At 40.4% G+C, this 21,886-nt stretch overlaps 3 protein-coding genes across 4 annotated transcripts; 1 reads left to right on the forward strand and 2 right to left on the reverse strand.

Annotated features, from left to right (window-relative positions):
* Positions 1–1,975: 1,975 nt before the first annotated feature.
* Positions 1,976–4,580, reverse strand: LOC125315550 (receptor kinase-like protein Xa21). Its single transcript, XM_048280756.1, has 4 exons — positions 4,059–4,580; positions 3,145–3,715; positions 2,829–3,038; positions 1,976–2,325 (listed from the first exon to the last, which is right to left on the reverse strand). The coding sequence occupies exons 1-4, from the start codon at positions 4,578–4,580 to the stop codon at positions 1,976–1,978; spliced, it is 1,653 nt and encodes a 550-aa protein (XP_048136713.1).
* A 2,523-nt stretch (positions 4,581–7,103) lies between these two features.
* LOC115728332 lies at positions 7,104–8,937 on the forward strand. Its single transcript, XM_030658686.2, has 4 exons — positions 7,104–7,438; positions 7,552–7,633; positions 7,737–7,853; positions 8,735–8,937. The coding sequence occupies exons 1-4, from the start codon at positions 7,320–7,322 to the stop codon at positions 8,783–8,785; spliced, it is 369 nt and encodes a 122-aa protein (XP_030514546.1). The 5' UTR covers positions 7,104–7,319; the 3' UTR covers positions 8,786–8,937.
* Positions 8,938–9,934: 997 nt separating this feature from the next.
* On the reverse strand, positions 9,935–18,448 carry LOC115728302 (mitogen-activated protein kinase 9-like). Of its 2 annotated transcripts, none has more exons than XM_030658654.2 (11): positions 18,053–18,448; positions 15,700–16,108; positions 15,435–15,562; positions 14,645–14,704; positions 12,980–13,129; positions 12,701–12,856; positions 12,473–12,610; positions 12,299–12,372; positions 11,345–11,446; positions 10,719–10,977; positions 9,935–10,391 (listed from the first exon to the last, which is right to left on the reverse strand). In XM_030658654.2, the coding sequence occupies exons 2-11, from the start codon at positions 16,103–16,105 to the stop codon at positions 10,344–10,346; spliced, it is 1,521 nt and encodes a 506-aa protein (XP_030514514.1). In that variant the 5' UTR covers positions 16,106–16,108; positions 18,053–18,448; the 3' UTR covers positions 9,935–10,343. The 2 variants fall into 2 exon arrangements, with proteins under 2 accessions (XP_030514514.1, XP_030514520.1); XM_030658660.2 differs by lacking the exon at positions 18,053–18,448 and adding an exon at positions 17,478–17,965.
* Between the last annotated feature and the right edge of the window lie 3,438 nt (positions 18,449–21,886).

The following is a 21,886-nucleotide window of genomic DNA, read 5'->3' on the forward strand; positions in this document are numbered from 1 at the left end:
AATTTTCACACATCTCAATTGGATCATCTCTCTAGTATTTTTAAGAGCACGTTCCTCCTCATTGGCCTAATTCATTAGGTTTTTACTTCGAGAGAGCTTCCAGTAAGACTTGTGACTTTTGTTTCGGGCGAACTATTGCATTTGATGAAACAACCAGTGCATGATAAATCCCACTTAGAAGGGAAATACTAAGTTACCAACCATTCTTAAATGACGGTTGCAGGAAATAAATCCCGGGACTTTGTACCCAATATTGGAAGGAATCATTCATTTGTGAAGCGATTAACCCTACAAAATAAGATATTTAAGACATTTCAAGAGGAAGTTCCCAAAAGATTGGCTGGCGATGCCATTTTGCAGGATAATGTTCTTTACTGCCTTGTCAGCCAGTTTTTTTTTTTTTTAATGCTTCCGACCTACCAAGGCCCTGCGAATCTCGTACAACCAGGCCCATGAGCCTGTCTTTAACTATGTTCTGGACTGCATTGCATCACCACAATTCTGCTGATCATGTCTCGATCTGAGTTTTGCCACTCCATACCTTGAAGCGAGGCAAAAAAGTTGGCTCTTCTCAAAAGTTTGGGTCACAAGCTTTTGTCCATGATGCAGGAATTGGATCAACCAGGCATCGGACGAAAATATTATGCATGATCAATGTGGGTCAACTTTTCTTTTCAAAAGAAAGTTCCTGCCTCCACTAATGCCGTGCAGCACAAAGCCAGCATCGTGGATTGTCAAGCATGTGCCAGGCAGCACCAAGTGGACGCTGCGCAGCACGGGCCAATGCCATGCGCTGTGTATCTCAAAGCCGAAGCTGTTGCGACGTTCTGCTTACGCTACAATAGTGTCCCGACTCTACTAGGCTTTGATGAAGCATTGCTTCCAGGGCGCTGTGGATCACCGGAGGGATACTGCCCTATTTCCCAAAAGGATAGAGGGTGAAAGGCAGGAGGAAGATGATGTTTCAAGGCATTCAAAGTTTACCTTGTCGGGTAACATAAGCTGGGCGGGGCCCGCAGGTGGATCTAAGTAGTTGGCTGAAATCTAAGACGGGAAGACTTCAAGGCAGGCTTTGCTGGTGCTTCGGGCCTAGTCAGCCTGAATGGGCCGCCATTCCCTCCTGTGCCTTGTCTCTCTCTACCCCGGAACTTTCACGGACAAATGTCGAGCAAAGACATTAGGGCTTTCTGGGTCGACTGTGACAGAGAGAGCGAGAGAAAGCGAGAGAGAGAGAGAGAGAGAGAGAGGAATGGAAGCCGAGGGCTGGTGGAAGTTAATTGGGGCAGAGCGTTGCGACATCAATGGCTCTGAAGCACCTGTGGGTTCTCTACAGATTGCCCGGAACCCCAAGCCCTCAACATCAAGAAAAATCGAAATGGCATCATAGTACGGGTTTTGTACCGAATCGATGGTGTTTGAGGATGGATGGACGTTGGAGCTTTTCTGGGTTTTCTCTGAATGCTTCTCGTTACTCGCCCTCCAACATTGTTCGTTCGTCTCTTCACGAACCCGCCTCCAAACGCCATTACATTTCTCTTCCCCTGTTCTTTGATTTTAGCTTTTTTCTTCTCTTCTTCCTCTTGGAAAATCGTTTCCGGAGACTATTTTGGGCAAACGGGCGTGCAGTCTGGGCTTTGCTAAGTTCTTGTTTGAGGATTCCTCCTTTTTGATTCCTCAGTATGAGCATTTTGCTTCCCTTTTGCGTGACAAAGGCGTGAAAGATCAAGTAGAGAATACGCAATTTAGAGCTGTTAGAAGAACAGGGCCTTTGAAGTGTTTTCTCGGGTTCTGTCCTTTTTTCAGCATTAGCAAGTCGAAACATATCTATTGCCCCTAAAACATGAAACTGAGGAAACGGTAACTAACCAAACATGGAACATGTCGCAAACCCACATTTCCAAACAAGAAACTGAGGAAACAGTAAGCAATCAAACTCCTAATCTTCCCATGTTCTGCAATACTTCTCCCATCACTTCTAGCGGAATCCCATTTTGTCAACTTTCTGTTTCAGCGAACGCAATCTAGTCACCGCATCGCTTATGCTCATTCTCTCCTGCGGCAGCTCTGCAGAACGGGCAACTCCAATTTCAAATATCATCACCAAGCACTCTTGAACATGGGCACTTATGTTTCTTTGATTGCTCATAGTGTCTGCAATTGATGATTCTTCTGTGTCATAAAATGGGAGCGGCTGATCTGCTACATCTGCCGCTCTTTCTGGCAAAGCCGCAAGGCAGTAATCGTGAAGGTTCAAGGCATCCAGCTGTAGGACTCCATAGATGTACACGTCGCCATCTTCGGACACGTTGCTTCCCATTCCATACTCTGCAGTTGGATTTTACTTGACCCGTGAGCTGATCAGCTCATCAAATCGTAAGGGCTAGGAAGAGGAGGCATGTATAGAGGCCAGAAGGTTACATAGCATGTTAAGCGTGATTTATCAACGATTTTCTATTCATTTAACTTTCTACTTTAAATAACAGAATGGAGTCAAATGAATGATCGAAATATCAGAACTTAACAGTCTATTCATATAACTTTCAACTTTAAAGAAATATCAGGACTTAAAAGTCTATTCATATAGCTTTCTACTTAAAAGAACAGAATGGAATCAAATGAATGACCGAAATATCAGAACTTATGGTTCTGTTTAGTTCTGTAAGGCACAGGGAAGTTAGCTGAGGTGAGATTTCACGGAAAATGAACGAGTCTGACCTGTCAACGTAACTAGCGCCGATATTTCAGACAAGTAGTTCCATGCATGCATTATCAGGGAAAGAGCTTATAAAAGGACGATTGACCTTGGATTTACTGCAAGCATACATCACCTGGAGGAGCATAGCCAATGGTTCCTCTAAGACCAATTGAGCTTGTCTGACTCGCGTGCAGATCACCAGTGGGGTTAGGGAATATCCTAGCTAAGCCAAAGTCGCCGACATGTTCATTCATTTGGGCATCCAGAAGAATGTTGCTTGGCTTGAGGTCACAATGGATCACCTCTGTATGGCACTGATGATGGAGATAATCCACTGTGCAAGCTACGTCGAAAGCAATGTTCAGTCTCTGAACAAAGTTTAACCTATGCCTTTGTGTCCCATTTGGTGCAAGATGCAAGATTCGGATGCAACCACTCCTCCAAGCTACCATTTTCCATGAACTCGTAGACCAGAGCCTTAAACTCATTGCCCTGGAAATTGACGCTGGAACAAGCTGTTAGGATCTTAAGGAGATTCCGATGCCTTACGTTTTTCAGGACTTTGCACTCTGCTATGAAACTTTTCGACGCTCCTCGTTGCTTCAAGTCAAAAACCTTCACAGCCACCATTTTGTTTCCATCTTCTAGGGTTCCTTTATACACGGAGCCGAAACCACCCACTCCGATCAAATTGCTAGAGTTGAACCCGTCTGTTGCTTTTACAATGTCTTCATAAGACCCTTGCTGAAATCCCCTTATTGATGGAGTCTCTAGAGAAGCCCTACTATTCTTCCTCCTCAGCCAATAAAACGTCACCAGTAGCAACAGAAGTATCAGCACCGCTACTGTCCCACAAGTAATTGCAATGATAACGTAATGGGAGGTAGATGATCTGCGTTTTCCTTTGCTTGTCAAACAACTTGGCAAATCTAGGATTGGCATACTGCCACAGAGCTTATCGTTTCCTTCGAGCGAAGTCACGCTCATGTTCAGGAACACACCTTCCCCCGGTACCTCACCCTGGAAGTTGTTGAAAGATAGATTCAGGTACTGCAATTGGAATTTCTCCAGGAATGTCAGAACAGGGCCGGAGAAATTATTCCTCTAGAGGTCTAAGTACTGAAGAACATTCAAGGAACTCAAGAATGAAGAGATATTCCCTTCAAATAGATTATTTTGCATGTGAAGCTCCACCAACCCAGTGCATCTACCCGAGGCTACTAGGGATTTCTCCTGATAGTTCATTGCCATGTACGTCTAATTTGGCTAAGTTATTCAATGTACCGATTCCTTCTGGTAAGGAACCACTCAATTGGTTTTCGGATAGACCAAAATAGATAGATAGGGAAGAGATAGTGAAAACTTGAGATGGTATGATTCCACTGAGATTATTCTGCGAAAGGTCGAGCACTACCAAGTTTTGGCATTCGCTGATACTCGGAGGAATGCTCCCTTGAAAATTGTTCCCTTTCAAGATGAGTTCCGTTAGCTCCGTCATGTTCCCTATTGTGGACGCTATGTTCCCAGTGAGTTTGTTCATCTGAATACGAAGCTCCTTCAGCTTGACGAGGTTTCCGATGGTATCGGGAACACTGCCCGTGAACTTGTTATTGCCGATGTACAACAGATCTATGCCACGCAGATTTCCAATGGATGAAGGGATATTTCCAGACAATCGATTGCACTCAATTGACACTATATTCAACTGGGAGGACAAGTTGCCAATAGATTCAGGTAAAGTACCTCCGAAATTGTTGAGATTGATTGCCAGGAGCTCCAGGCTGGTAGAATTGATGGATTCAAGGAATTTCAGGTCACCTTGCACTCCGCTACCTAGCTGATTGACCGAAATGCTTATCCACTGCAGCTGATTAAGCTTTTCCATGGTAGGCCGTTTCCAGAAAATTTGTTCTTCGGGATTGTTAGCCGCATTAAGTTAGTGGCATTTGATATGGAAGCAGGAATGGGCCCAGTAAAACTATTGTTGGCGACATTTAGCACGGCAAGATTAGGAAGAGTGACTCCTAAATCTGGAGGAGGACTCCCTTCAAGTTGGTCTTGGGGAAAAAGAACGACAAGAAGAGAAGATATGTTGAAGATAGAGGAAGGGAGAGTGCCATAGAGTCCATTTGCACCGAGAGAAATATACTCCAAATTTTGCAAACGGCCCAACGAGGCTGGAACTCTTCCCACAAAGTTATTGCTTGTTGCCGAGATGGACACCAGAGAAGTGAGGTTCCCAAAGAATTCCAGGAAGTTTCCAGAGAGATTGTTGGAGTACATGAAAACCACTGTTAGCTTCGACAAAGACGCGAATGCTGTCGGAACTTCACCAACTAGCATGTTATTGCCTAGTCTCAAGGTTTCAAGATCTATGCAGCCCGAGATGTTGGCAGGAATTTAACCAGAGAATGAGTTATTCCCCAGGCCTAAGTATCTGAGTCTGTACAAGTTACCTATCTCCAGGGGGATTTCGCCGATGAAACCATTGTTTTGGATGTCCAATATCTGGAGGAAGCTAAGGTTTCCAATAAAAGGAGACAGCGGTCCTACGAGTTTTAGAGACGGAAGCATTAAACGGGTTATCCTAGGATGCCAATGGCCCCATGTGATCCCATGCCACTGGCAGAAATGGACGGAGTCCTTCCATGTGCTGAAAACCCCAGAGGGATGGTAGGATATCTTATCCTTGAACTGGAGCAACGCATCTCAATCGGTTTGGTTAGTTCTAGGAATCAAGATTGCTCTGCAAGAAGAGATGGACATCATCAATGGAACAAATGGAAGTAGACAGAGAGCGGTGATTGAGAAGGACATGGAAGAGCTCATGCTTGCGAGTTTTCTGGCCCCTCCAAAGTCTAAACACTCTGTCTATCATAAAATTTGGATAGAGCTTCCGATCAGATATGCATCATTGCGATGAGCTTTTAAATCTAGGCTTCCTTATCATCCCAACAGTGGCAGCGGCCGCAGCCCCTGCTGCCTGCTTGATGTTCATTATTGCTTTGTTCTGTTCTGGCGAGACTCATATGCTTGGCACTTCTGCATTATTCCAAGGGTAGGATTTAAAGTTGGATGACCATGTATCTGTTTTTCTGATAAGCACGTGATGACCATGTTGACGCGATGACCATGTTGAGCATCTTAAACTATACAATACTTCCTCAAGACCCAGATAAGAACATCCTAGTCACTTCGCCAACTAGCATGTTATTGCCTAGTCACTTCCTTAAGAACAGCTACATCTAGGAACCCTGGAAACATAAAACTAGACACTTCCCCAAGACCCAGATTGCTTTTTCCCCTGCTATGTTGAGGTAAGACCAATACGAGCATAACATCCTCTACCTTTTGTCAAATCAGTTATCAAGCATTTCCGCATCAGAGACAAGATCCCGAAGCTCCTTTCTTTTAAGCCTGCACTTCAACAGATCGAATCATGAATCGACAACCGCACGAAAAACAAGGCGAAGTAACTGTCGAGTTTGAGTCCGCGAAGGAAATTTGATCCGAGTACAAGTTCCAAGTTCGAATAGGACTCGTGGGTTGACTTCTGAACGAGCAAAGACTTTATTGAAATACTTTCTCAGTAGCACCGAGATCAACACGGCGTTTACTGGGAGAGATTTCGAGAGTATAGTAGAGAGCGGACGGGAAATTTCATTGGATTACCTTGGTTTTGCTCAAATTAAGTGGCTGCTTTAAACCAATTTCTTAAGCCCTTCGAATCCCTCCAAAATTGAGCGATTTTTTTTCTTTTGGAGAGATTTGAGATAATTCCATGGTTTTTGCTCACGTTTCTTTGTTTTATTGCAACTTGAACAATCGTAAAAGTTCACGATTTCTTGTCTCTTCATTTCACTCTCTCTAGCAATTCTTTTAACCGTTTCTCCTCTTTTCGTATCAGTCCATCGAAACATAGGGCAAAAGACTAGATCTAACTCATTATCTTTTCGTCCAGATTAGACTAATTCTGACTAATCAGCGTGCCGGTGTCGTACCGGCAAAGCAGAAGTGTTGCCATACGCGCCCTGGTTCGACTTCTCTAGAAATCAACTTCAGGCTAGAAATTGATTTTTCTACTTCTGGAAAAAATTGTGGCTCCAAAACTACTTCTAGAGCAAAAAAAAAAATATTACTCTAAAAGTTGCGTTACCAAACGGATTTCTGTTTCTGAAGTATTTCTGGAACAAAAATTCTACTCCGCGAGTGCTGTCATACCTGCCCTTAATTATCTATGTGAAATGGATCCGGGTTGGATTGACCTAGTCATCGGTTTGGCCCAAGGAGCAAATGAGGCCCACATGTTGGGTCGGGACTGGCCGTCTCCGAAGGGCCTTCAACTGTGTCCGATCGGGTAATCCGGCATTCCGCAGATGTACTGCACTCATTCGTCGCGAGTTCATACTCGTTCTCGCCCAGTTTCCATAGCTGGATCTCTTCTCGCTTCTTGAAAACTTCATACTGGAGCTTCATCTTCTACCACATGCCTCCCTTTCACTTCCTACTTTTGGAGGTCCGAAGTTTCTATTCGTGTTGTGTGTTCGTTAAGCTCTTCAGAAGGCACGCCACGTGTTTGATTAGATGCTCTTGAGGAAAATTTCGTAGTATTAGATCATCGAAGATGATGGTCTATGAAGGGTTCAAGGAAATTCTCAAGATTCAGAAGTTCAGGAGGTTCGTGGGGTACTCTGTGTTCTATTGCTTCACAGCCGCCTTGAGCTATGCTTATACCAACAACACGTGAGTCTTTGCTGTTTGTTTCCGCTCAACTTATAGTTTTCTGGACTGCTATTCAGATTCCGAAGCTAATTATTGTATGTTCGTCCCACTTCTTTTTGCCGTCTTCATTGCAGTACTAGAGCTGGATATTCTAGAGGAGACCAATATTATGCGGCTTACCCGGCCGGAACTGAGTTGTTGGGTGATTCTGATAAGGTCTGTTAGCGCTATGGTTATGTGGCTCTTTCTACCTTGTACTGCATTTTCCTTGCTTGTTTACGATGTGCAACTTATGTCTGATTAACGTATTTGGTCATAGTTGTACAAAGCTGCTCTTGGCAATTGCTTTGAAGCGGAAGAGTGGGGTCCCATCGAGTTCTGCATCATGTCCAAGCACTTCGAGCGCCAAGGAAAAGCGCCGTATGCATATCATGCTGTAAGTGATTGACTTCCCATTCCTCTTGTTTAAGGTTACTCCTGTAATGATGAATGTGCTGTTATAGATGGAGAGGACGATTCAAGAGTGCTTAGTTATATTATGGGGCACGTTGGAATCACAATGGTTGACTGTTACAATTGAAAGTCAGAATGTTTTTCTCTTCCAACTTCTCTATTGTTGTTTATGTACAGATAAAAAAACCAAGCATTTGGAAATGGACGAAACGATAATTTTCCCACCTTGCTAATTTAAAACTAATGGTTTTTGTTTCTCATCTAAGTCGTCATTATCATGCCAGGCCTTTGTTTTGTGGCCTGATGGCTTGACTGATGTTGAAGGGGAAAAAAAAAACAGTTGCCCTCAGGGAAATGGTTTGACATTATTGTGATAGTCGAACTGAGTCATATTTAAAGTCAAGAATCTCATTCATAGATTAGGTGTTCTATGTGATTTTCTCTTATCCTAATGGTGCAGTGCAACTCCTAGCAACCTTCATGAAATACTTAAAATTGAAACTGCATCGTGACATTACACAATTAAGCTGCTGGTGCATGGCAGAGTCGTGCAGATCAGGATCCTTGGTTCTGATTCTTTCGTCTGCAAAGATACGATTCTAGTGCGAATCAAGGATAGGATGCTGAAAATTAGGCTAACTGAAGCTTGTGATGTGAATAAACTTCATTAGACATAATTATCTTCATATAAACCTTTAAAAGAAGGAATGAAGGTCAAAGAGGGAGTTCTCATTTGAGAGGTCAAGTTTTTAGTCCTTGTATTCGCAAATTCCAATTTAAGTAAACTCTTGTATTTGTGGTGTGAACTTCGCACTGCAAAGTTTGTTGCTCCTCATATTTGGTCTCTGTTTTACTTTGCTGCAGCAATATGCGGCACACCTTCTCTCCCTTGGACAACTAGATGGATCTGGATAGAGGGAAAATGCTGATGCTGCAAGATTTATTTGTTGGACTGTGTAAAGATGAAATTGCGGGATATAGGGAACATCTTCCTGTTTGGATTTGCTAAAAATTATAAAACCAAGAGCCCGTGGCTTCTTTTATAGTTCGCATGCTATGTGTTATTCGTTTTACCATACACTAGCTTTGAAAATAAGGTCTTAAACAAAAAGAGTATGATTTGATCGTGCTGTTCAGGCTACAGATTTGGTCTTAAACAAAAAGAGTATGATTTGATCGTGCTGTTCAGGCTACAGATTTTATCATTGCTTCTTTTAGATTGGTGTTCATTCCGCATCCTGTTCTCTTATTTACTTTCATTGTGCATCCAAAGGTAGAGGATAAATTTCGGTGGTGATCATTAGTCATTTTCTTCTTGAGTGTCACTGAACTTTGATTTAATCACCAAATGAACCAAACTTTCAGTTTCTTCTTGTTGCATTTTGTCCAGAATCCAACTTGTTTCCATCGAAATGCTGACATGTTGCTCATGTGACTTGGCATTCTAAAATGTGGCCACACAGCCACATCAGTGGCTCATCTCGGCCGGATTTCATTTGACGTGCCTCAATTGAAAAAGGAAAAGAGGAAAAATGAAAAACGCACAGTTCAGTGTATTGAGTGATTGAAATCTAAATCGAATGATCTTCAACGATCACAAACAATGGGAGTAGAGCTCAGTCAAAAAGAGGTATGGATATTGTTCCATTTTCTGGTGAAAGCATTTTATCATCAGGAGCTACAAGATTGGAACTGTGCTTTGCTTCCCCAACTCGAATATAAACGCTGCAAGGGTAACAAAGGATGAGGCACAAGAGTCCTCCAAGCCTTGTGATATCCGTCCAGAGACTGCTCGATGCTTATGGCCTACTCCTGCTAGAAAAACGGATCGGAAATGGACGTCCCGGTTATTGCGTGGCCGGTTTCCAACCCAGAAAGAAGACCAAGTTTCCTTCTTCTGAGATGCAAGGAAAAACATGACTACCTGTCTAGCTTTCTGCGGTGAATAGTTCTAACCTGGTTAACTCTATAATGATGTACCTCAGGGTTGAGCTTGCCATCGCATGTAAGTCGAGTAGTTCATAACACATCCATAATCCAAGTTTCCGCTTTCCAGGAAACAAAACGGATCGCATCGCCATTCAGGGGGATTAAATTCAACTAGGAAGTTGGAATGAACCTCAAAACGGTTCCAGCATTCAATTACAAAGCCATAACAAACATAAAGAAGACCGTCGCCTTTGTCTACTGTCATACCCTAGGATAACAGCATTCACTTTGGCCGAACTTTCCGGTCCCTTCTAAAGTGGAATTTCCATTTGCAAATAGAAACAAAGCATATGCTTATGTTCATTTCTTATTTCCCTAGGAACTAATGTTTCGTCATCATCAATGGGCTGATAGCAGCATTAATGCTGCGTGAATGGAGGCAAGTCACCATTATCCCAAATAAGCACCAAGAGACCAAACACAAAAATCATGTCACCGGTACTTTGCATTACAATATGCAGTTTTCACTTCTTTTTTCCTTGTACTAGAAACCCTTCACCAGCTCTCCATTTCGGTTGAAAGTCGAATCAGCCTGGAGAAGACACAAGGTTAGCAAACGAGTTTTTATGTGGCTAGTGTACAGTAACTTTGGCATGATGCTAGAAACTGAGAGATGCATTTCACAATCACAGAAATATAAGTATCAAAGCCTCCTTTGCTCTTCAAAATTGGAAACAGTCGCCTAGGCCTGGTTACAGCAATCCCTTTGTGAGTGACACAGGAAGCTAGGGTAGCCAAAAGATAATCATAATTGCAGTCATCATCACATATCAATATAAACTTTTGGTGTTCTACAAACTCGGCCATGATTGGGCACTATTAGCAATATTGTGCTCAATTAAGTATAGAGACCAATTACCTCGCAACTTTTCCCTTTCATGCTTGAGCATGTGTGAGCACCCATGCTGGAACTCCTTAAAAGGATATGAGAGCTGTATCCGGGCCTGGTCAAACCGTCCTGAACACTACAACCATTTTTTAAAGCAGATTCCAGACTCCCAATACTTTGTAGACCTGGAGGACTATGAAGTGATGCACGGCAAACAGAAGTAGAGGTACGCTTTCCAGACTGGTTGCATTGCTCCAGAGTCTCCTCTTTGGGTTGACAGACCCGCTCCCTGTGAAAATGGGTGATTAGTGTCGGTAATGCTAAAGCTTTCATCAGTGTGATATGCAGGCCAAAAGGGAAAAGAACAATCGTTGACATCAAGAAGTATCTGGAATCCCCACACATTTTATTTGACTTGTACATGCATGTTCCTTTCATATAATAATTACATAAGAAGCTTTGCATATTGATCCTCCAATAGAATGGGACTAATTGAGCAGACATATGATAGTATCAAAGATCTGATATGAGCAAAACGATGTTAACCTACTACTGCAATGAACATTATTCATCCTAAAGTAATCAAATATCTGATAGGGCCAATGTCTTTGAAATACTAATTATCTGGAATGGCAGTGTAAGATATGTTGCATCACCTGGGTAAGGAGGCATGCTTTCTGTGCAGTGGCGTACTTCTTCGAGCTTTACCAGAGTCTTCCTCAAGTTCAGCGAATTGTTGCCTGAATTGATCAACTCCACTGTGTTTCACAGAACATTTGCTTACATCAGTGACCAGATCACTTCTTTTGTCAGATAACAATTATCAACTCCACTTTTACATCACACATAACCATGCTCAAATACCAATGCACTGGCTCTAGCAAACCCCACCCACAACCCACCCTTCCACCCCCACGCCTTCTCTCTATTGTATAATAATTATGCATTCACTTTGAGAGGAGTTTTCGACCAAAACAAAAATTTCGTCGGAGTGAGGGATTGTCAATAATGAGGTGGCATGAAAGCATGACCCCAAGAGATATGAGACTTCACATAAAGCAATAGAAAAAATTGGATTGCATTACAATTGCATTCCATAGGGACCAATTACTGGATTCGACCAACGATCACCTAATTTAGTCGCAGAAAAAAGAAGGGGATGATAGCAAGACAGTTTGTTATTATTGTCCAGGCTGATATCAAGAGAAAGCATATTTATTGAATTCATGGAAACTGAAGGACAATATCCGTAGCAACCTTAACACCTATGATGTCGGACTGAGGGTGCTCAGTTCATACAAGAACTACTCCTTGACAAGGCAGACAAAAGCGAAAAACAATTTATCTAATTTTTCACCTTTGCACACTTCAAAACTCCAAAGAGAAGCACTTTTTTCACACAAAATTGATGGTTGTCTATCTCTTTTGCAAGCATATAGAAAGCTTTTCTTGACATGAAAGCATAACGTGGAGTGTGCAACTTCAAATTGTGATGCTCTAATGCACAGTCTGACTGAAATTTGATCCTAATCATCACAGCCTCGACACATAAACAGTCACTTATCCATTTCTCCTTGTCCAATCACAACTAAAAGACATTATCACCTCACCTTGGATACATGAAATGTATTTGCTCAGCCCCTTGAAGGTACTCCTTCAACATCTGTGGATGATACTCCAAAATCTGTTGTCCTTTCAGCATGGTGCAAACTTAGATATTTGATACAAGTAAAATCTTAAGGCATTAATACCTTTGAAAGTTAAATCATAACCAACACTCATACCTCTCGGTAGACCAGCTCCCTCACATCATCTTTTGTCAGTTTTCTCCGCTCAAACTCAAATTCTAGCTTTGGAATGTGTTTCATCGACGGCTCACAGTCAACATTGGCCAACCCTTGAAAGTACGGATCAGCTAAAGCCTGTACATGAAACAACCATTTTAAGAAAAGACTTCTAATTTTACAAAACCCTCAATCCCAAAACATTGCTCTTCATTGGGCTATTCTCACCTCTTCAGCAGAAATGCGATCTTCAGGATCAAAAGCAAGCAAACGTTCTAGCAGACGGAGAGCCAATGGATCTGAATCAGGAAATTTTTTTGAAAAGGGAACTGATGGCTTCTTCTTCAAACTAGTTAGATATCTTCTAGCTTTTTCATTCCGTATCTGCAGATTGACACAGAGAGACGTGACTATAACCAGGACTGCAGTAACCACAAAAGAGCTCTCCTGGTCTCCCCTGACAGTTTAATAAAAAGAAAATAAGAAAACGCAACGGGAGAAACAGACCCTAGCAATCGATTCATAAGAAGGGGTGCCAAGCAAATCAGTAATGAGATCCAATTGTTGCACGACATTCTTCCCAGGAAACAAAGGTTTGCCTGTGAGCATTTCAGCAAATATACATCCTATGCTCCAGATGTCAACAGCAGGGGTGTACTGCAATAAGTCATTAATTATAAAGAAAAATGAAAGTCAACCTCAAGTCATCTCGCACTGGAACTACAAACTTAACATATTTACAGCAACCCCTCCAAGATGAGGTTTAGCTCCATGTACCGTGATCAAACAAGCGAAGTGCCCTTGCCTCAACAGAGACAAGAATTACACAAATCAGGATGGTTAATGAGCGAAAAATGCATGGACAGCATGAACTAGCCATACCAACCTTATGGCAATAACAAGCTTTGACATGTCATGCTTCAAACAGTGGCAAACCTTGATAAACTCCAATCAACTACACCATTTAAATGCTAACAAGGAAAAACAGTGTATTCTCTAAATCCTCCTGTTAGCCTGACAAGGAATACTAAAAGAAAAGCATTATAATCGTGTAACGAACTTTTGCAATAATTGCTTATCACCCCCAACAAAAGGAACTTTTGAACTATACAGACAAGGAGCTTCTTGCAATCAAATATGCATAGTTCAGCACAATTCAGTTCGCTATGACAAGAACAGTCAAACTTCCTTCCAACAAGATCGTATAAGTAACTTAATTTACTGAAGAAATATCAGTGCTAAAAAAAGCATGCCTTCTGTGTTAGTTACAACTAATTACAGTCGTAATTAGCACTTAAAAGTTAGCCAGCGCAGTGCCTGTTAGTTTGAAACCTCATAACCAACATCAGGATCAAACCAAAATTTTATGAAAAGTGCAGTTTAAAAGAGATTTGCTAAATTTCTTCCAAAATCAGGCCAAACCTAAAGTCTCAATCTCTAAGGAAGGCCCTACTCCAGATTCTTAGCCTCTAGGTATAAGAAAAGCATCTTCGGACATGTTTGGTCCCAATTGAATGGCCAACATACCAAAAGTTAAAAGAGAATCGAAAAATCAACCTCTAAGAGCAAGATTTGTAGATCTTCAGAACAGCAACAGGGTTTAGTTCCTTCTCGTGCAGTTGATCTAATGAAAACAAAGCACCTGCATATGCAATCTCTGATGCATAAAAGAGTACTGTGCAATACTCACAGCTGGTTGGGCAGCGTAAACCACGATTTGTGGCTGTTTGCTAAAACCAACTCGTCTTTAGGAAATAAACTAATTTTGCAATATCAAATAGCTATAACTCGTTGACAAGAGCATAATGCCATTATGTTGCTTGTTCGTCAACATACCAAAACACACAATGCCAATGGATCATGAGAAGCACGCATTGAATGATTGAATTCTACATTCACTCCCCTTCTAGACTGGTACATAATTGCTTAATCAAATTGCACTGATAAATGCGAAAATATCTTTCTACGTCAAGTATGATGCACGATATAAGTGGTTCGCATTGAACAACCTTCCCTTATTTTCAGACATTGAAAGAGAAACCATCTAGGGAACTCAAATAGATGAAACCAAGTGAATTCACAGCATAAGAAGACAAAAAATCATGTCCGCAGAAAATTGCATGTGATAGCAAATTATAGTGACCAAATTTTATAGGACTGCGAATTACTTACCTTCGAGTAAAAACAGCCACACAGTTCAGGAGCACGGTACCATCGAGTTGCCACATAATCCTTTAAAAATAACTACAATTAGCAATCTATTACTTATGAAAAAACTGTGCCTCAATTCTTAAACAATGTTGGATCAAAGGAAGCACTTTTATCAAAAAGTTGCCCCCCATTAGAATAAATCCTATATGTGCCAGTGGGAACCGAAACCATATGTGAAATCCACTTACACCCAAAAGCCATATCCAATAGGCAGAAAAGATTGAATTTTCAGTTTAGTTCAGCTTAAGCCATGTCCACACCTCAAGTCTACCAAGTATTTAGATAACCCCTAATAGCTGGCACAAAACCATCCAACATGTCCTCCTATAAATATATGATTAAGTCGCAAGTAGTCAGCTTAGACATGCAACAGAATTGATGTTTAAATGCTTCTTGGAAATATATCAATGGTAATATTTCTCGATGGCTCAATTTCAACTTTTGAAAAATAACAGAAGATACTCAAAAGTTTTCCATTTGCATGCCAATTTCGAAGAAACCTATGTAGATTCAACTTTACAACGTCCACAATAGATCCTTTCAAGTACATGAACTACTATGAGGTTATCAGATTAACTCCTACTTATGTCGTGTTATCAGCAATCGAACCAAGCTAATATTAATAAATTCCTGATATGTTGGTTCCGGTTCATAATCCATAGTCGTTCATTAGATCATTTAACTGGAAACCTGTATCATATCCCCGCATCACCAAGTTTATTATTAAACAAAAATCCACTTAGGCACATACAGTCCAAAATATAGCAGTTGGTGTATCACTAAATGAAGCACGAGCAAGCCCAAAGTCACAAATCTTCAGCTTGCAGTCTGCATTAGCAAGTATGTTTTTTGGCTTCAGATCACGATGGAAGACATTGGCTGCAAAGCAAACAAAGACATCAGAGCAATTATATAGACAGAGAACAGTTTAGGAAAAGAAGTCCAGCAAAAATTTGAACGAAGTTGATGCAAAATAGAAGATAAAAATGGACCATCATGAAAAAGTGAGTTCCAACCTGTATGTATGTACTTCAGGGCTCGAAGAAGCTGGTACAAGAAAAACTGATGGTGGCCAGGACTGAGATCATCATTGAACTTAATTACTTGGTGAAGATCAGATTCCATCAGTTCAAAGACGACATATATATCCTTAAATTCTCTTGGGCATGGAGGAAGCATTATATGCTTTATTTCTACTATATCAGGATGTTTGAGCAGCCTGAGCAGCTTAATTTCTCTAAGAATGCGTATAGCATCAGAAACATGCTCAAAAACATTATTGATCTTCTTGATAGCTACCCTTTCTCCAGAATGAGTGTCAATCGCTGATGCAACAATGCCATAGCTTCCCTTGCCGATTACTTCCTGAATCTCATACTGACTTGCCTCACCATATTCCGTGAAGAATTCCTTGTCCGGCATTATCTGAGTCAAATCAGATTATTAGGACCCCAGATGACAAAGGATTGAACCACAGGTGAAAGAAAGAACAAAAAATGACAGGTTGGTGGTAGAAATATAATAGCTTCCAAGTGCCAAGACAGCGTACTGATCAACTTGGTGATAGATCTCATGTTGACAGTTTGTGGTTTCCAATGTGACTCGTGGGCTTTTTGCCTTGTCTTGGCGTGTGTATTGGACTTATGGATCTAAAGTTGATTGTAATTATGACTGTCATCCAGAAAATATCAACAAAACGAGAAAAATACACCATTCACCCTCAATTTTTATGGATATTTTCACTTTTTTATTTCTGACTTGATTTTCTTTAACAAATAAAGCATGAGCCAGAAGTTCCCTTTTCCAAACCTTTCAGTCATCATTTTTAACTTACTGTATGAACTAACTATCCAATCTAGTCCGCCACTGGGGGTCCCAACAAAAAATAAAGGGGAATATGAAGCTCTAAGGTGAATTTTGGCATCAAAGGAGCCTCAAAGTGAGTGCTACATAGGACCATATGGAATAGGGTAGAAATAGGAGTATCGCACCTCTTCTGCTAGCTGTAAAAAGAAGGGATGTTGAGTAGATATGAATTCGCTCTTTCCATTCACGTGTTTTAAAGGTAAGCAATGGACAGAGCATGAAACTATGAACATGAACCTAGCGTAATATCCTGGAAAGTGAGGTCGTGATAGGAATTCAATGTTGAATTACATAAGGTAGAAGCAGCATAGGCACTACAGCATTGTCTGGTAGAGTTTCGCTATGGAGATATACATCTAACAAGTTTAAGCACCAATTCAGGACACTATAACTCAGTAATTCTCCTTTGTTTTTTTGGCCTAAAACTCAGGAGCACACCTTGCAAGTAGGAATTAACTCCTTGATGATCGGTATCTATCGAGTAGCAGCACCACAACAAAGTAGTATATGGTCTATAATATGAATCTAACATCTGAAACACCAAAATCATGATCAAATGAGTAAACGCTCAATAAGGGTGGCTGTAAACTCACAAATTTGCCTCCTTATAGATCAATGAGTAGACATTGATTACTTCTATACCTAGCATCAAACGCCACAAGACCTGGAGCTGTTTTCAGATGCTAAACATTGCCAATTTGGTTGAGCTACTTTAATGTTCAAATTTACAGAGTAAATAGATAGCAGGGACAGTTTAATTACATGACAACCACTCAAACTAAGAAAATTCAGGAGCTAGAGTGTTGAAGAAAGGATTGAAGCCAAGCACCCCAAAACAGAAGAAATGAACGAGCACAGAGAGAAGACATAACCCAAGAAAGAAACACCTGAACAAGAACAGAGAAGGCATAACCCAGAAAAGAAACACCTTTCTTGTTTTAACGGGGCTACCAATTCGATCCAGGAGGCGAACCAAACCGGTAGTCACAAAACCTCTCAACAATCTCCAAACCCAGAAGGATAGATACGAGTCCAGACGCCAAACGCACCGACGCCCGGCTATTTCGAAACCGCTATAATCGTTCAGCGAAGTAACAAGAAATGTATATAAATACGGGGATTTGACACTTGAGCTGAACTGTCGTCGCCATCAACGAATCAACAACAACAGCCATCTTTATCTCCAAGTCTCCACACAGATAAATTACGCCATAATAACTAAATAGGTAAACAAACGACGCCACACCTAAGAAAAGACAGCTGTAGCTTTTGAGCAAGTCCTACGAATTTTTTATAACAAGTCGTACAGAATCAGCACAGCGATATCTATTAATATCTCAGCAACAAACGAAAAAAAAAAAAAGAGTAATAAGAATAGAAAATAGTTGCGATCCAGAAAAAAAAAATGGAGGGAGAAAAGGCAAAGGACAAGAGATGTTTTTTATTTTATTTTATTTTGGTCGGATAAAGGACAAGAGATTGAATGCGTATGAAAGAGCGGACCTTATCTTATCAAGACAGAACCCAAGAAATGGGGAAGCAAATATTGGGGGGTGGAGCCTCTGATTCGGATCTTATCCTCGCTGCAGGTGCACGAACCACACACTGCTTCTCATTCTCCTTCTCCTTCTGCTTCTTCTTCTTCTTCGCGAACCCAGCCCTCTTTTGAGCTGAATCTGGATTGGGAAAACTCTACTGTAGCTGAAACCCTAAGCTTTTTCCCCTTCCTTCCTTTAAGCAGCTGCCTGGACCGACCTGCCAACCAAGAACGGTCGACCGACGTCGTCAGGCGGCTGCTGGAGCTCAGATACGGACAGAAAGCCTTCAAAGAAAGAACTTTTTCCCCCCCACTTGGACGATTTCAAGAGAGAGAGAGAGGAAGAGAGAGAGAGCAATGGTTGGTGGCGACTAGGGGCCTATATCTCCCAGACGAGAATCCACCTCCCCCAGTGAAAGCCAAAAGCAGGGGAAGGGGAAGAGAGATTCCACGATTTACGCGGAGAACGGAAAAACAAACGCTGCTCTTTTTAATTTTGCATCTTCTTGATTTGTCAATTAATTAAACGAATGAAGATTATTAAGTTTTAATTGCATTACCACTTTTGCAACCTTACTGTACACGTTGCCGTCATGCTAATGCTTGGAATAAGCAAATAGGACAGCTCTTTTGTAATTTTAAGCGTGACTTTCTATCTCTAATTTGATTATGAAACAACAATTATTTTTTTGAATTTGAGAAAATCACAGGAATCGTAATACCATATTTCACTAATCATTAGACGTTTTGGAAGGTTTTACAAGTGAAAAGAAGCCGCTATTTTTTTTCATTACTTTCAAAAATTTACTTCTTTTGTAAGCAGATGTATGGTAATTGCATGTTTTTTATACTTCCAAAATGATTTAAAAATTATAGTTTTGGAAAACATAGCCTTTTTTTTTAGCACATTTAGACAAAAATGGTGTCGAAAGTGGAGAAGTCGAAACCATAGCTAGGCTCCGTTTTTTCCTCAAAGAATGTTACGTTTCTGAAAAATATTTTCCAGAAAGTCATTTTTCTAAGAAAAGTGATGATATTTGTTGATGTTTGATTGTGATTTGAAAATGAATCAGAAAATATTTTTTATCGTTTGATAAAGAAAATTTCATTTGGTTGAAAATTATTACCGTGAACTCCGACTGTCTTATATGCCACAGCAAAGCTTGCTTGGACAATTTTTGTAATTTGAAATAAAATAAAATAAAATAAAAATTCTTTCCTTCTTCCTCCATTGGTCGTCGACCTCAGTGACAGTAACAAGTGATGGGTGGCGAGGGCTAGTCTTGCAAAGATCTAGCAAGCTCGAGCCTCGGCACCCTCGAGAAGGCCTGACCTTGACGAAGGTTGATGAGGCTGGAGCTCGCCGACATGTCAACGAGGCCCGACAACCAAAGGAGGAAAAAGAAAAATAATTAAAAATAAAATATTTAAAAGATCGATTTTTTTTTCAAAAGAAAATTGGCATCAATGGACCTAGGCTCAACCTTAATATTATTGGGCTTGGCGTCCCTGGCTCAAGTTGGGCCTAGATGGACCCAAGCCAGGTCATTAGAGTCTTGGGCTTGGGCACCGGGTATCTAGCCTGGTTGCCAAGGATCGGAGAACGAATGTTGTGGTTTCCATGCTCAAGTGTAGAGTTTCTGTACTAAGTGTTGATACCTAGTTATATTTAGGAAAATAATTTTCGATTTTTTAGAGAGAAAATCAATTTCTTGAATTTATGCTATGGTAGGAAAACATTTTTCATTAATGAGGAAAATAATTTTCTTAAACCTCATTTTCCTAAACGATCCAAACACCATAAAACGAGAAAAAAAAATTATGGAAAACGTTTTCCACGAAACAAGTGGAGTTGATCGAACATTCCATTATTCCTTTCTGTCCTTATGAAACTCCTCAAAAACGTTCATTGACATTATTGGTCAAACCTAATTTTAAACTTTGACAAAAAAAAACCTAATTTTCAATATACGAAATAATATTAAATAGGCGAGAATGCGTTTATTTCATAGAAAACTTCATATTAAAGGAAATTACTTTCCGAGAAATCATTTTTCAAGAAAATGATTAGTTTTTCATTGTGTGGTGATATGTGACCGTTTTTTTTTTTTTTTTTGTGTTTAGATTTTATTTGAAAAATGATTTCAATCTCGTCACTTTATCTCATGAAAAAAATCGATTTTTTTTATTTTATTTTCTTTTCTTTTCTCCACCGTAACAGGCTGATGGTGGCTAGTGGTGAGCCTCTAGCTCACTCGCCGACCGGCAGAGGGAGAAGAAAAAAATTAAAAAGTAAAGAAAATAAAAATAAATTAAAAAAATAAATATCAACATTAAAAAATAAATAAAAAATCCAAAGGAGCGGTTTTAGAAAGTGTTTTCACCTCTAGGAATTCATTTTTCTAATTTTGTATATGAATTTTCAACTAACTAAGTCATTTTCGGCGAACCAAGCGAGTGAAAGTCCAAAAAATCAATTCTCGAAAAATACTTTCACTGAAAAAATGCACCCTAATGTCAAAATGATTATTCTGAAGGCAAATTTATTATCAAAGTATAAAGTCGAAAGAGGCATATATTTGTCCAGACACCTCTTAACGAGGCAATCCTATCCGAAAAACTCCATATAAATCAAAATAAAGCCTTCGCATTCGGATCTCAATTTTAGGGGTGAGCAAGAGTTTTCCCTCTTATTTCTGAATGCGGATGTCCTGGCACGGAGAAATCATTACATACACTGAATCTTTGTTAATCATTATCATCCCCGGTCCCACTAAGAGATCCACACATACGAGCTGCGTTTGATCGTCCAAAGTTCTAATCGGGATAGGACTGAATAGGATAAGATAAGATATCGAAGGATTTTGTTATATCACTACGGATTTAAAGTTAGATAAGCAGAGGCAAGGTGCGGATGAGATCGACTCTATTTTACTAAAATATAATGATACGTTAGAAATTATTTAATGATGAGTTTTGAGGAGTAAATTATTATTGCGCAAAGGTTAGTGCCATTTGAATTCGGGCACAACATCGACGGAGCTAACCCCGTAGAATCAGAGGTTTTGATTTGGAGTTGAATCATTTGAGAATGGTCCGCTAACCTTGCTCGTTATCCTATCAAATGAGTAAAGAAATGCTAAACAATCTAATTATTCGGCCTCTTTTCGTAAGTTGAAAGATGCACTCACGCGAGTCGTCCAAGAGAGTCATTTCGAATGTCAAGACTCATTTTGAAAATCGATGATCAACCTCGAGTTCTTCATAACATGTCGAGACTCTTTTTTAATGTTGGAAAGATTCAAGCGGATAAAGAACGAGGGACGTGATCTCATATCACGTCAAACAATCGATTAAAGAATAAGGTCATGAGATACTCAACTTTGCGGTGAAGACCCTAGCTTAGTGTCACCTCGGAGGTAGCCTCACTTGACGGTTGCCGTCGCCGGAGAGGCAGCCTCTCGGTTAGAGAGGTGGCCCAACGCGGAGCATAGGTAATGGTATTGGGAAAACTCGATTATTCTCGTGTCTGCTCTTTTAATAAATCCTATTATGATCCATTTCACCCCTCCCTTGGGATTTTTTTTGTCCTGGCTATACCCCTTTTATCATATCATGCATAGCTGTCAAACACAGGATAAGAAAAAATATATCACATCATGAATTATATGCTAACGACCAAATGCTGCCTATCTATGATCATAGTGATCCTTAAAATTTGAGGTTCTCTTTGCTTCGATTTAAAAAATATTTTCTTAAAAACGATTGCTTGTATCGCTTACAAAAATGAATAAACAAAA

The sequence above is a fragment of the Rhodamnia argentea genome, chromosome 6 (genome assembly GCF_020921035.1).
Source record: "Rhodamnia argentea isolate NSW1041297 chromosome 6, ASM2092103v1, whole genome shotgun sequence".
Taxonomy (NCBI): Eukaryota; Viridiplantae; Streptophyta; class Magnoliopsida; order Myrtales; family Myrtaceae; genus Rhodamnia; species Rhodamnia argentea.